General features: G+C 39.9%; 1 protein-coding gene across 1 annotated transcript in view; it reads left to right on the top strand.

The window, feature by feature from the left end:
* ccdc69 (coiled-coil domain containing 69) overlaps positions 1 to 1,893 on the top strand; it is a 20,841-nt gene extending 18,948 nt beyond the window's left edge. The window contains exons 7-9 of the mRNA XM_031876190.1: positions 419 to 538; positions 638 to 735; positions 1,293 to 1,893. Coding sequence (XP_031732050.1) covers positions 419 to 538; positions 638 to 735; positions 1,293 to 1,461 — 387 coding nt within the window. The 3' untranslated portion in view covers positions 1,462 to 1,893. The remainder of the gene's footprint in view (positions 1 to 418; positions 539 to 637; positions 736 to 1,292) is intronic.
* Positions 1,894 to 14,908: the final 13,015 nt, after the last annotated feature.

Here is a 14,908-nt window from a genome sequence, read left to right as displayed (position 1 = left end):
CACATATACACACACACACACACATACAATAACCACGCTGCCATATTGTTGATGGAGCTGCTACAACGTTAGCGTAGCCTAGCATAGATCGAGTTGAGATCTATGCTAGTTGCTCCATTGAGAAAACAAACGTTTTAAATGTTGTTTGCTTGTCTTGTGGAGAGAACTAACTAAACATGAATTCAGACTTTTTACAAATCAGCATCATTACGTCGTTATTTCTGCATCCTTTTTAATCCGTTTATTAAAGTTAAATCACAGAAGAATAGTGTATTTTGGATTCATACAGCTGCAGTAAACCAGTGGTTTGTTAGATACAGTGAATTCTCCTCCGGATGATGTTATGAACTCGGACACAACAGCGGTTATTTTCCAGAGATATCTGTGAGAGTGTTGTTTGTGCTTTGTGGCCTTCCAGGCCCATGGCAGCCCAGGTGCATTCTGGGAGTCGGAGCAGGAGTCCCTGCTGTTTGTGATCGAGATGAAGAGCGAGCGCGTGCAGGAGCAGAGCAGGAAGCTGCAGCAGATGGACGATCTGGTAGGAAAACAGGAATATTTATAGAAATCTCTCATGTGTCTAACTTTCTTTCCACTTCCTGATTATTCTTTTTTTCTTCTTCTTCATCGTGATTCTCAGGTGGAGAAGAATCTGTCTCTGGAGGATCAGATCGTCCACATCCTGCAGCAGAACGAGGATCTGAGAGTCCGGATAGACAACTGTCAGAGCCTCATTCAGTACGTGGTCCTCTTCTTCTTCTCTGGAACTTAACAGCAGCTCAAAGAGCAGCAATGTGGCGCCACCTGGAGGACAAACAACGTCTGCGTTGTGACACATTTTCAAAATAAAATGAGAATATTTATCAAGACGGTTTCAGAACTTTGACGGGATTAAAAAATGAGTAATATCTAATATTATCATATTATTATTTAATTTAAAAAAAAATGTATTCTGTTTTGTTATCAAATAACAAATACTTAAAGCATTTTTCTTTGTTTTAAATTTTTTTTTTTTATAGAAAGGGAAGTGCAGAGAAATGTTACCTGTTAATGCACGATGACCCGAAATCTAAAGGTCTTATACAATTTATTGTATTAAAGCTTCACAAATGATCATAATTCGTTATTTAGGCAACCTTTTATGGGAGTTCTTTTTTTTATTTTTATTTTTTTATCGATCTCATTGGCAAAATATGAAGCTGATTTAAATCAGCAAAATGTCTCCAAAAGATCCTGCAGAAGTTTCAACTTTACATACATTTATTTGAATCTCCCTTTTCTTTTGTGTTTCCCAGGCAGCTATCAAAGGAGCAGCAGGACCTGAAGGTGGCGCTGGAGAGGCAGGCCGTCATCAACCAGAAGCTATCTCTGGAAAAAGAGCAGCTGATGTTCAAACTGAGACACAGAGACTCGTGTCCGACCATCCACCTGCCCGCCATGATGCAGGAGATCGCCCCCAGGTGATCCCGTGTGTCCCTCAATGTAGATAAAAACCGGTCCAGGTAACTGGTTTTACGGCAACTAAAGCTGCTGGTCCCACCGACCACTTGGCTGTTAGAGGTTGCATCGTCTGCAGGTCTTGGGTTCAAGTCCCCAAGGGCTTTAAACTGGATCTACAACTATGAATATTTTCCATTTTCACTGCATCTCCACTGGTAAATGTTCTTACTTTAGCACGCAGCTGAACAACAATGATTCCGGTCCCTGAAGTAGCATCTCAACAACTCTTAAAGCTACACCATCTGTATCGACCTCAAGACTATCTTCAGGTAACGGAGCGGCCAAAACAATCTGTTTGTAATTCCTTTCAATATAATATCAGTTGATTATTTGACGTTGTGACGGTTAAAACCTTTTTTTTTGTTCTGTCAATTACGAGACAAAGATGGACGGAAATGTGCTAGTTTTTAAGCGCGTCCTCGTTTGTGTTTCGATGGATTTTTGCAAGTCGGAGTTTGTTGAAACCTCCGTGAACTAATCTGTTAATCATGCCGATAGTTTAGCCGTTATTAAAAAATGCTTGCGTGACCAGGCTGCTACCTTTCCGCTGAAGTGCCTCACGTAATAACTGATCATGTCGACGTAAAGCTCTAAGATAAAGCTAAAGATCTTCTGGTTGCCAAGCTATCGTCAAAACCCTTCAAATCCTCAAAAAAACAAACAAAAAACACTTGCTCAATGGCACACAAACGATAGTTAAGAGGGAAAAAGAGCGCTAGTGAAGTAGTGAAGCTTTCAAGAAGCATTTGATTTGTGTTTGCTCTTAATCTTGGATGTCCACTTCAGGTACTTGACGGTTTCTCCAATAACTACCTGACTGGAGGTTGTTGTGAGGACAACTATAAGGAGTCAACAAGTATCTTAAAGATCCTCACAATTAAACTCAATCTTAAGTAATCAGTCAAGGATCCTCTTGAATAAAAACTGAAAACATTCACAGTACATTCAATATACCTGGACGTGCTGCTAGAAAGTTCAAGTATTTAAAACCCTTTGGATTTACGAAACTATCGACAAACTAGAACAACGCCGAACTGTAACGCAACTTTTATCAACTGATATTTCTGGTTCTGTTCATACCTGATGCCAAATGTTTTGTCTTTCTAATTGCAGTCAGTTTGCTTTCCTTTTTCTTTTTTTGTGTGCCTTGCTTTAGGTTTCTCATTATGTGTCAGAACTTTATCACAACTTGATGTTATAGGTTTGTTGGAGTTAGCTGACACATTTTAATGTAGAGTTGACTCTTCATTCTGCTGTTGGGGGAAGACACCACTTCACTTTCAGTGTTTGTATGTTTATATACGGTATTAAAGAGCGGAAAAAGGTAACTTTAGCCCGTTTTATTTTGGGGGGTTTTAAACATGTTTTATGAACCTCAGATTCAATTAAACTGACATTTTGGTTTAATTCAGTGAGAAAAAGATAAATAGCATAATTATAGTGTTTTAGCATGCTAGCATCTTGGCTAATGGGGGGCCAGTCAGGAGATTCAGAGTAAAACCTCATGAAAACCTTTTTTTTTTTAACCGATCCCCTGATTTTGTCATGATTGCTACACAGGTTTTATCACCCAAAACTTCTGTATTCCTCTAGAACATATTACAGAATCCCTGTGATCTTTCCTGTACTTTGAGATTAATGCTAACATGGCATGCTAACGTAAAATATTCTGCAGTCACACACAGTGGAGGCATGATAACATGGCAAAATACTGAATGTTACACACTATTATACCACTATGTGAATATCCATTAGTTAGTAAAATGCTTGGTAACATACTACCGTTAGCACGTTTGCGTTAAGCTTGGATTGGTAAAAGTTGAGTCCAGTGTTTAGCTCCACTCGTTCTCAACACATATTGGACTGTTTGAGTTTTATTTAGTCATAAATGACAACCAGCTAAATTAATGTTAGTGTTTTTAGCAGGTCTTAGATTACCCCACAATTTATGATACAAGTTTTAGCAAGTTCTCGCAAATTGTGGGTTGCCATCTAGAAAAACCTTTTTAGCATGCTAGCTCAAGGTGCCAATGTGTGTCAAGAGTAAAAGTTCATAACATCTTTACATTTTTTACTGACATTCTTGCTCCACAGGAGATGCATCGTCAACATTTTTGATTGCTACATGCAGGTTTTATCACCCAAAACCTGTATACCTTCCTGTACTTTAACTAGCATGGCATGCTAATGTAAGAACTCTAACATGTTAGCATTAGCAATTAGCTCCAGTTAAAGCTCAAGTACAGATTAGAGTGGTAAAAGTTGAGTCCACTTTCAAAAAATGTTCACCCATTAAAGAATTTTCATTAAAGAAGCTAACGTGGATCTTACAATTTTGGTGCCTGGTCACATCATAATGTAACTAAGCAAAATTCATGGGCTTTGGTGACGTAGCTTACTCTTTGAGAGCTAGTTGGCAGGCTACTGAGGCTAGTTAGCTAACTGATTATATGCTAGCTAGCTGCTAACAATCTGGCCCTAGCAAGCCAAAATAGCTCACAAAATTAGCTGGGTCGCTAACAGTTAGCAAAGTATCAGCTAACAAACTCCTGTCTTTCAACTGCATTTAAACTCCATCAAAGCAGAGTAACTGTACAAAGTTTCCGCCATTTTGACTCCTCAGCTAACTCTGTTAGCAACTGAACTATTCGTGGATTTTTTTTCTTTCACTTTCAGGACTGAATTCACTAATCGCAGTAATTACATAATGGTGAATTTAGGTCAGAAATGTTTATTTTAAATGCTGGTGTGAGCCATTTAGACCGGCTATGTTTACTGTCAGAGGTTTCCATAATGTTAAAAAAACCTATTTTAAGTTTTACATTCAGAACTACTCGATAAACAATCACAGAGCAATAATCACTGTGTACATCTTGCCTTTTTAAAAAGCTTGATAACTGTCAAATATATTGTGTTACTTTTTAAAGATGTGAAAAATATTGCCATATTGTGAGTTGAGTATTATTTTCCTCTTTTTCTTAAATGGATTTATGGGATGTGACTTATGTATTGCCAAAAAACATTTGTCATTGTTTTGACAACTCCTTCTCCTTATGCACTAGCACTTTGACCAGTATTTAACCAGGGGTTTGTATAAGAGAGATTTCTGTTCCTTGTTGTATAGTTTTGAAAAATGTTTTGGCTTCTTTCTTATAAAAACTTATTTCATCTTTGCTTTGGTTGGATTTAAATCCAACAGGTTTGTTTTTTTCCTTTTTGTTTTTGGCTTGACTAAATAAAAAGCTGCAACTAAAACTGATCATTGAGTTTCATGTCTGTGTTTACAACGATGCATAGTAACCAAAAAACAATAACCAGTGTCGTATGCTACTGTTTTTTTCTCTACGTCCATGAACCCCGTTGCAGTGGCCGGACACAAAGGTTTAAGTTATCATATTGACGATTGTCTTTCATCTTAAATTATATATATTTATAATATTCAGAGCATTTCTTTGCCATAAAACCTTATACTCCTGATGTGTTAAACTTGCAAAATGTTGAACTCCAGACTGTGTTTAATATAAGATTGGCCAACTTATATTTTCTGAACTGGGTGCAAGTTTGGTGAATGAAATGTCAGTGGGATAGTCTTTTGTATTTTTAGGGCCCGAGCACCGACGTAGTAGTAGCGGAGGACCGATTGTTTTTCTAATGTTTATTAGGTGGGCCGTCAGGGCCTCAAAAATGTTATCGGTTACATACCACCACTGCCTATTACTCATACAAATCTTGCTCATTGTTTTTGTGCCTGGTGGTTGTTGCAGCAATTTTGGAGTTCTATTGTGTGACTGATTGGGAGGTTGCAAATCGCATTCACTGCCATTAACACTTGAAACTTCTCTCTCCACTTTCCCTTTCTTATTAAATGAGTGTTCCTCCACTAATTTAAACAATATGCACATATATCATCAGTGTGTTACTAGTAGGTTACTTTCTGTGCAGTTACTGTGATCGGTTTCACACAAATGTTTGGTATTTGGAGCTTTCCACAGGAAAAAGTGTGCTTGTGCAGAAAAGCACAACTTACTCTTTGCATCAACAAACAATAGTGTCCACCTGCAGCGTTACTCAGTTAAATGAGAGTATCAAACAGTCTATAACGTTGTCAATTGTAAGCTGTTCTTTGTGAATGGCGGCTGGCATCTAAAGCTTTGCCACAAACTACAAGATTTAAACTAAAACTTCCCTCTCTGATATAAATTCTCTTTCCAGGTGTTTAAGAGCCAAAAGCTTCTCTCAACTGCTGCTGCACACATTTTCCAGAAACTCACACACCCAGAAATCTCCTATAGAAGCATCTATAAATACATCAATTTTCTAGGATTTTCTTCCAGCAGAACAGTAAATTACCAAAAACTTAACCTGATCTGACCCGAGTGGATTGTCCTTGTCTCACACCATATCTTGTTCTACCTACTTCCTCATTATGTCTTTTCTCATATCTAACACTGATTATTTCGGTCTCATTTGATAGCCTCCAAGACTGCATTATTCCCTTTGCACAGAAGTCTGTGGCCAAATCCCAATGTCCCCCCTAAACCCTCAAACCCTGACCCCTCACGGACTTCGCGGGAGCGCGCCTCAAAGTCCTTGAGTCCGTAAGGAGGGACGTTGGGACTTGGCCTAAGGTTCTTTCAACTGTCACAGCCCGGCTCATAGACTGAGACAAAACAGGGAGACAATGAGCTGGCGCCAAAAGTAGTAATTTATTTGTAATGCCAAAAACACGTAACAGCACTTTCACAAGGTCAGCAACCGTTGTGGTGAGCCCGTCAACACAGGTCTTCCTTTCCCCCGCCTGCCAACTGGAAAGGGTATTTAAGGATGAGCCACGCCCCGGCACAGGTGAGACTCATCCTGCCAACGATCCTCCACTCAGCACCTGTAACAGATGAAGAACCAGCACCTAGTGTATGACAGGAGGAGGGTTGTCACACAACATCCATTCTCATGTAGCAGACGAGCCAGGTGTCAGCAATCAACCAATTACTGCCCGACTCATAAAAGCAGTGTTCTGTTTGTGTGTAGCTGCTGTTTTAACGTGAAGGAAGTGCAGAATATTGGTGAGTGTTTGTTAAAGTTTGATGTGGTCTACTGCAAGAGGAATGAGTTAATTCTTTCTTATCTTGTGCATTATAAGACTGTTTGCTCTAATGTTTAAACATGACCTAAAATGCTATAGGCCTTCACTTTAAACACAACAGCTGGTTTAATGATGCTGTTCTCTAAATGAAAATGTATTAAATTGATTTTCTCCTAATGTAAGACTAAAGATGTCTGGCCGTGGAAAGAAAGCTGGACCAAAACCTCATGGATCCTGATCAACCAAAGCAGAGATCACTTTCCCAGTGGGCTGTATCCACAGGCTACTGAAGGAAGAATTGGCAATGGCGCAGCAGTATACCTTGGAGCAGTCCTGCAGTATCTGCGCAGAAATCCTGGAGCTGGCAGGAAAAGCCTATGGTGACAACAAGAAGCGCCGCATCACCCCTAGCCACATCTTGTTGGCAGTGAAAAACGAAGAGCTCAACAAACTGCTGGCAGGGGTCACGATCATCCCAAACATCCACCCAAGCCTTCTCCCCAAGAAGACCACATATGTTCAGTCCCTAGAAATTTACGTGTTTTTAAAAATTTCATATATTGTCACAACCTGGCTCCTAGGATATGACAAATACGGCAAAGACTGTGTGTGTGTGTGTGTGTGTGTGTGTGTGTGTGTGTGTGTGTGTTATATAACCGGGCAGCAAATGGCAGAGATCACTCCCCGTATACCAGAGAGACAACCCGCCACAAGAGCAACACTGGAGCAGCTTCATGCTCAAGGACCAGGTGCTCTGCGTCAGTCAATCAGCCGCGACTGCTGTTAGAGGCAGGGCCGTCACAAAGTGTTGTATTTTTTTAAAGTGTTGCTTTTTTCTTATTTCGTGACACTTGTTGAGCAAGACACTGGAAGCGGAAGTCTTTGGGGGGAATTGTCCACCATATTAGTTTGACCGGCAAATGTCTCTGAATGCTTAGGAGGTGTGCTTTATTGCCTCTGCAGCTGAGAATTTCATGGTTTTTGAGGAATGTCGTGACATGAACTACTTGAAGGATAACTACACTGGTCTTTCTCCTGTGAGCCTAGTGTCTTAACTATCAACATGCTGTACGGTGCACACGGCTATTGAAATTGACATTGATGCAGTTTACTTTTTGGCTCTTACACCCAAGACTTGTGCTGGAATTTTGAATGTGGCCCAAAATGTTAATGGTGTCAAGATTTGGTATTGCAGTAAGGTTTTTGTAAAGCTCACATTTTCATTGACTTTCAAAGCAGAGGTCCTCAATCATTTTGAATTGTTATCTCTGAAATATGTCAATTAGTGTAATGGCTATAAAATTCTTTCTCCCAGTGTGTTTTTTTTTTTTTTCCCCCAAATCTGGAACAAAGGTCGACCTGGCAAGGCAATTAGACACGTCCTTGTACCTCCTAAATGGTTGCCCATGTGTTCATTCTTATGAAACTGATCTTTCACAACGGATGGCTGGAGCATTTGAAGTCTCTGCTAAAGTCAGGACTTACTTGTGATGAAATGCTACAGAAGTTTATTTGGCAGTAATATGTTTGCTATTCTTGACCTTTTTACTGTGTTCATGGAGTCCTTGTAAGATCAAACTGAAATAAAAATAATTACATTTTTGTTACGTGGCATTTGTCCAACATAATCAAAATGTTTAGGAGTGAAATAAATACATAAAAGTAAGCAACCCATTAATTAGTCTCGATTCCTAGTCTAAACCTGTTTTTAGCAACGGTCTACAACACTGCGTCTCTTGAACGTGCCCCCGTGGGTAACAACGTGCTGACGTGTGAACAACAAACAGTTGTTGGACTTCAACAAGCTAGCGAATGGTAACGCCAGACAAAACGGGTTCAACGTACTTCTCCCGGATAGAGAAACACTTACAAAACCTGTGCGGTCGGAACATCCATTATAATCGCATAATAATTAGCGGTATTTGTGCCGGCAAGTGTAGCTTCGCTACGGTTCCCTATAGCGCAAACCTAGCCACTGAAACATGGTCAAAAAGTGGTATAAGAGAGTTGGGACAACCTGAGAGGAGAATATAACTGATATATTAAAGAAAAGCTTTGGTGAAGAGTGTTGGAATCCTCTTTTGGAGTTTTTAGAGTCAAGACTAGGGAATAGAATTTGAGAATTATATTTATTTTATTTTGTTTTGTTTTATTTTATTTTATTTTGTGTTTGTTTGGTTTTTGTATTAGATAATTACTTTCCTTAGTCCACACTCCAGATTAGTGGGTGGCGGTAATGCACCTAAAAGTTTTTTGCCAACCGCCATTAAAAACAAAAGAAGATGAAACATGGTCATTGCGAGGAGTGTGACGCCTGTTTTTTTCCTGGCTGGTCGACGGTTGTCAGTATATGTATAATTACCATATATAAGAAAAAAGGCTTCACAAAAAGGATTGCTACGTTAAGACTTCACAACATGCTGTACAATCTGCTTCACCGGAAAACAACCAGAACAGAACCTGAGTGGGTGAAGCACGGCATGCTGGGAAAGAAAGGTTCAGATGAATCGTCCCTCTCACCCTGTTCTCAGCCGGCTGAATATGAACATACGGTCAAATCACGTCTGTTGACTCAGCCATCAGCAGAGTAAAAGGTTTTCATGTCGGCTGTTTCGTGAAGTCCATTCTCCTGGTATGACTGCAACACGTTACCACACTGCATTCAAACAGATAACGGTTACTGTTTTAGATTCAAACACATGATTCACATTATAGACTGAAACAAAACACAACAGAAAGTCTATTGTCTACTGGCAATGGGAAAGGAGTCTATCGTTTGTGGCTTGTTTTTCCATGTTTAAAAAACCTGCATATGTGCGGTAATTTTGGTGCAAATAGCTTAAGTCACGTCTTCTCAGACTGCTAACTACATGGGCGGTCAAAAGAAGATGGACCTCAACAAGAGCTTTCATAGACTCTCTGGGATTTCAGGTGGAGAACATATTGAGAAAAGTGAAGAGGCGGCACCATCTCAGCTCTACCTCCACCATCTCGAGTGGGTAGGGATTAATAATGCATACTGCAGTTTGAAAAAAGAGAAAACTTCAAATGGCTCCAACATTTTATATAGCAACGCTGCTAAAAAAAAAGATGCAGAACCCTGCGAGTCGTCAACACATCAAGCCTGCAGAGAAAACAATGGCTCAGTCCCATTTTAAACTAAAGGGAAGCAATGTTGCCAAAGTCGACCTCAGTTTGTCTTCACAGACATACTTTCTCGTCATCACATTTCAACCCAATTTCACGCGTTTGCGTGAGTCCAGAATGGCGTCTGAGACACAGTCAGCTACCGTCAGCAGAAAACATTTTTGGTGAGCGAATGGTGTCGAGTCCAAGTGACTCTGTGAAGCCAGGAACAACGTTACCCGCTAGGTTTCTGCACCAAATACATGTTCATATCTGGACACTAAACACTGGGCCACTTGCTGATGTGTTCTACACACTCTTTCTACACAATGATCTGGAAAATGAATTTGTTTAGGTTGCATTCTCTATCTTATCGTGGTTATAGCACTTGCATTGCTTGACAAGCTATCGCACTCCACCGTACTGTCGTTGCCAAACTGCGTGTGCACACTTACGGTCTTCATCACGGTTTACAACCTGTAAAAGGTCAATAAACCACCTGTTATCACGTGACATCAAGTTCCACCGAGTAAGCACCATTCGCCGAAGAAGATGGCGAGATATACAGTTGAAGGCTCCAAAAAGCCAATAAGTGAACCATTAAGTTAAAATTATTTTGCTGCACGATAACTCAAGGGTCAAGACTGAACACGCATGCTTCAGTTATCAGGGTGTTTTGTGACGAAGTGATTCTGTGGCAGGGTGTACAAAGCTTCTTCTAAAGCGTGCTCTGAAACAGATTGGGGACTCTCAACCAGGTGTTCCTGTGCGTATGTTCTCTGCTTGTAGCGGCTTTGTAGGTCAAAATCCGGATGCTTCATGAAGCTCTGTGCATGATACCTCCGAGCTTGTTCTTGTAAGGGACAGTGTGCAATTTCATTGAGACATGTTTTTATTATGACCTCTGACCAATGACAGAGAATGTGGAGAGATTTTTTAAATGTAAGAAGCAATAAATCAGCAGTTTAACTGTTGTTCAGGTTCCGTACCTCAGATTCTCCTCACTTGGTCTTCACACAGAATCACAGAATTCTCGCAAAGACTGAGAAAAATGATGGTTTGTGTGCACGTCGGCTGAAAGAAACAGAAAAGGCTGAACATAAAGTATTGTAAATAGTTACTGCTCATTGTGCTGCATCACAACAACATAAGAGATGTAAGAACAACAACATGCCTTCCATCCACTACAACAGGTTGGTCATGGTGGAATAAATGAGTAATAGTCAGCATGAAGTAAGCAGTCAATCTTTTCTTGTTTGGCCAGTGGAGAAGCTCACTTCAGGATACATCAATGCAGCTCAATGGAAAATGATAATCATCACAAACCCGTGTTTGAAGTGAAGCCACTGTAGATCTCTAAAATTCAGGTGAAACAGAACTTCTGAAACTGGAAGATATTCGTGTCCATAAATGTCTGTTAAGTCCCGTATCTATAACACAACAGTGGCTGAGCCTACTGAGCTCATTAAAGTATTCTAATATGTATATTTGCAGTATTAGGAACTGGGTGTCTGTGGCGATATTCCCGTGAAAAAAACAGTTTTCCTCCATTTTATACACATGGAATATGGAACTACGCACACAATTGTGATGCTGATGTACAGACAAGACTCCAGACTGCTAAACTCAATTGTTTTTACACAAACAAAAAGCCTAAATCAACCAGGACTGAAATCTTAACGATTGACACTTTAAGAAAAAAAGGAAGATAAATAACAGAAACAACAACAACCAAAAAAAAGCAGCTTTCCATTCATCACACAACTCTCCAGAGGGTCCCATCTCATGAGTTGAGTTCTGTGGGTTTTGAGGGGACTATTTTTCTCATTTCATGTTGATCGTTTCCGTCTATTCAGCAGGGTACATCGGTCCCGGCAGGCTTTATTCAGGCGATCGAGCCTAAATGTTTAAAAAGCCTCGGCATTCACTGGAACCTGTGGCCGTCTGAAAATAACCACCTTTGTTGCAACTATTTCATCTCCAAACCAGATTACTTCAAAACAAATGATACAAGTAATAAAAAGAGCGGCCCGGTGGGGTGGTATCGAATTAACGGATGAAGTACGGAGAACTGATCTCAAGGCAGTTCTATTCAGAGAGCAGCGCAGCCACTTCACCTTCAGTGATGATTTATTAAATATCAAACATAATGGATGTTTGTAGCATTTCCAGGCCACAAAAGATCCTCTTTAACAAGCAGATAGCGTGCATTACTTGATGGTAGTTATCAATGATGAATTCAATTTACGGCCGCATATTAAGAGCGCTGAAATTATTCATTGGAGTCCCAAGAGTGATTGATGTAGTTGAATGCACCCGTAGTCCATCACCTCAGCATGAGCCCGACACTTTCAGTGTGAAGACACAGCGACGTCTCAACGAAGAGGACGACGGCTGATCAATTACAGGAGAGACAAAAAAACACCATTCGCTGCGAAACAGGAAGTTGTTGTAACTCGGCCGGACATTGTCTAATCTGCTCCAAATCTCTCATATGTCATAACATCCTGACCCGGAACACATCTATTTGACAATTTAGAATTATAGTAATAGCGCCACCTAGTGGCAACCGGAGGTTGTTAGTTGTGTACTTTGACATCCTGCTCCTCACAGATTAATCAGATCCCTCTACAATCTTGTCAGAACAGCCTGAAGACCTCGATAATGCTTCATTGTGAAGATCGTAAGAAGTTGTTGAAGGGCGGCGACGTGGCGGCTCGGCGAATTTCGATCCTTCGCCATGAACGAATAAACTGATGTAACTCAACTCCACATCATCAGATCTTTACCAGATTGCACATGTTTTATTAGACTCCCAGCCTGAAGACATCTGCAGGCCAATTTTGAATCATAGTCATAGCGCCACCTACTGGTAACAGGAAGTTAAAGTCTTTATACTTTGGCTTGTTTCTCTTAGTCGGTAAATCAAATCAACATCAAATTAGTTCCACACAAATATAAGAAGTTCATAATACCAGTTCATGAAGCTTTTGATGTTTCGTCGAACGCCGTTGCCGTGGCGATGCAGTCTTCACCGTGAAAAACGAAGGTAATTTTGAGAGGCTAAAAATGCTCGAAACATAAGCAAACTTTGCACACACATTTAAAGCCCAAAATGTAGTTATACAATATGATTTTATTTGTTGCAAATCGGCTCAATAGCAAATCGGCTCAATAGCGCCCCCTACAAAATTTCAACGAAGCAGCCCTCGCAGTACGTTTCACATAAATGTATAAAATTTGGTAGGAACATGTATCACATTTGAACTTAAAAAAAAGTAGAGCCATGCTCTAAACCCAACCGGAAGTCAGACAATTTGAATTATTTATGAATTTCTAGTGTCGATTTTGTCATTTCCAGGCGCTGTACTTTAATGAACTCCTCCTAGGGAAATAATCGAATCAACTTCAAATTTGGTCAGAGCAATCTAAAGAACTCTGTGATGAAAAGTTACTCAAGGGTTGTTGTTTCGTGAAAAGCCGTTGCCGTGGCGATGCATTCTTCGCTATGAAAGATTAAGGTGTTTTCGAGGGGCTAAAAATGCTCAAAACATAATCAAACTTGTCACACACATTTAAAATCCTGAATATAGTTATCTAATGTGATTTTAATGCTTCAGAGTGGTAAGTCGGCTCGATAGCGCCCCCTACAATATTTCAACGATGCAGCCCTCGCAGTACGTTTCACCTAGATGTATACAATTTGGTAAGCAGATGTATCACATGTAGACTTAAAAAAAGGTCTCAGGGGTCTATGCTCTAAACCCAACCGGAAGTCAGCCATTTTGAATTTTGTATGAATTTCTAGTGTCGTTTTTGCAATTTCCAGGCGCTGTGTATGATGGTCACAGAAATGCATGGCTGCGTCAACCAGAGTCCTGCCAGTACACTCGACGTGCGTGAAGTTGCGAGGGCCCGATCAATTCTGCTTGTAGCTTTAATTATGGGTTGGTCCTGTATTTCAAAGATGATAATATGTATAATAAAAGGGCAAAGGCTTCAGGGTGAACATTAAAACTCATCAGTGCTTGTCCCCTGAACAAAGCTTTTATTTGACTCATGTAGTGCAACCTAAAATTTAACAATAAACAACCAACAAACATTACTTTATTTATTTGTGAATTTATATTGGAATATTTTTTATTAAATGTTTGATCACTTTCTGATTCATTATCTTTCATTTGTTTTTGATAATTTTCTGATTAAATGTTTTGAGTATTTTTAAAGTTAGATTTTTAAATATCATGGGATTTTTTATAACTCATTTTATCAGAATATTTTGATCATCTTTTATTTGATTTTTTACAAATTATTTTATTAGATATTCTTGATCATGTGTTATATTGATCAAATCAATACAACACATTTCTCCATATGAAGAACAAGCTGCAGTCAGATTATGTAATGCAGCTGTATGTCCTCTAGAGGGCAGCAGAGGACAGTGTGGACAGTTAGAGCTTTCATTTCAGGACAGTTTGCTCATGTTTCTGCTGCTGGGATCAAACCTGTGCACTTTATACTACAGAACAACCTGAAGCGGCTCTGCGGGACACATTTCTACCATCAACTTGTCACAAAGCTTCTCTTAAGTTTTACTCCTCCTGAAACAGTCATCCCGTAGTTCACAGCTCAGTTTTATTAGTAAGTGAGGAACAGATCGTTATTACAACACATGGGAACAAACTGGATCAACATCATGAGATCACAGCAAAGACTTGAAGCCCAAAATAGCTGTGAGAGAATTAAAAAAAATTGTGTCTGCGGGGGGCGCAACAGCTCATTAGTTGTTCAGAGTACTTTATTTTTATTATTATGTACTCCAGGTGATAATGAGAATGGTCGTGTGTGCGCGTGAGTGTGTGCGTGCCAAAGACTGTATATAAGAAGAGGACTTAGTCACCGTAATGTCACTCATTGGTTTGTGGACTAGAGTTTAAAGCTTCGAGTTCGGCATTTTAGCTGTCGCCATCTTGGTTTTTGGTCATCGCCATCTTGGTATTTGACCATCGCCATCTTGGTTTTTCCGCTCAGCCACTCCACTGCAGCCAGAGACACAGTTATTCTGAGCCTTTTTATTGTGGATCAACCTCACTTTTATACCAGGCGGTAACCTCTGGTTCTGTCGAGTGAACCTGATGCGTAAGTGTCTAAAAACTTGAGAAAATGACTCTACTTCTCTCTTGATTTATTACCTCAGTAAAC

This window comes from Anarrhichthys ocellatus, unplaced genomic scaffold (genome assembly GCF_004355925.1).
Source record: "Anarrhichthys ocellatus isolate YVR2014 unplaced genomic scaffold, GSC_Weel_1.0 scaffold105, whole genome shotgun sequence".
NCBI lineage: Eukaryota > Metazoa > Chordata > Actinopteri > Perciformes > Anarhichadidae > Anarrhichthys > Anarrhichthys ocellatus.
The sequence above is the reverse complement of the archived record's forward strand: the minus strand, read 5'-3'. Positions and strand labels throughout refer to the sequence as shown.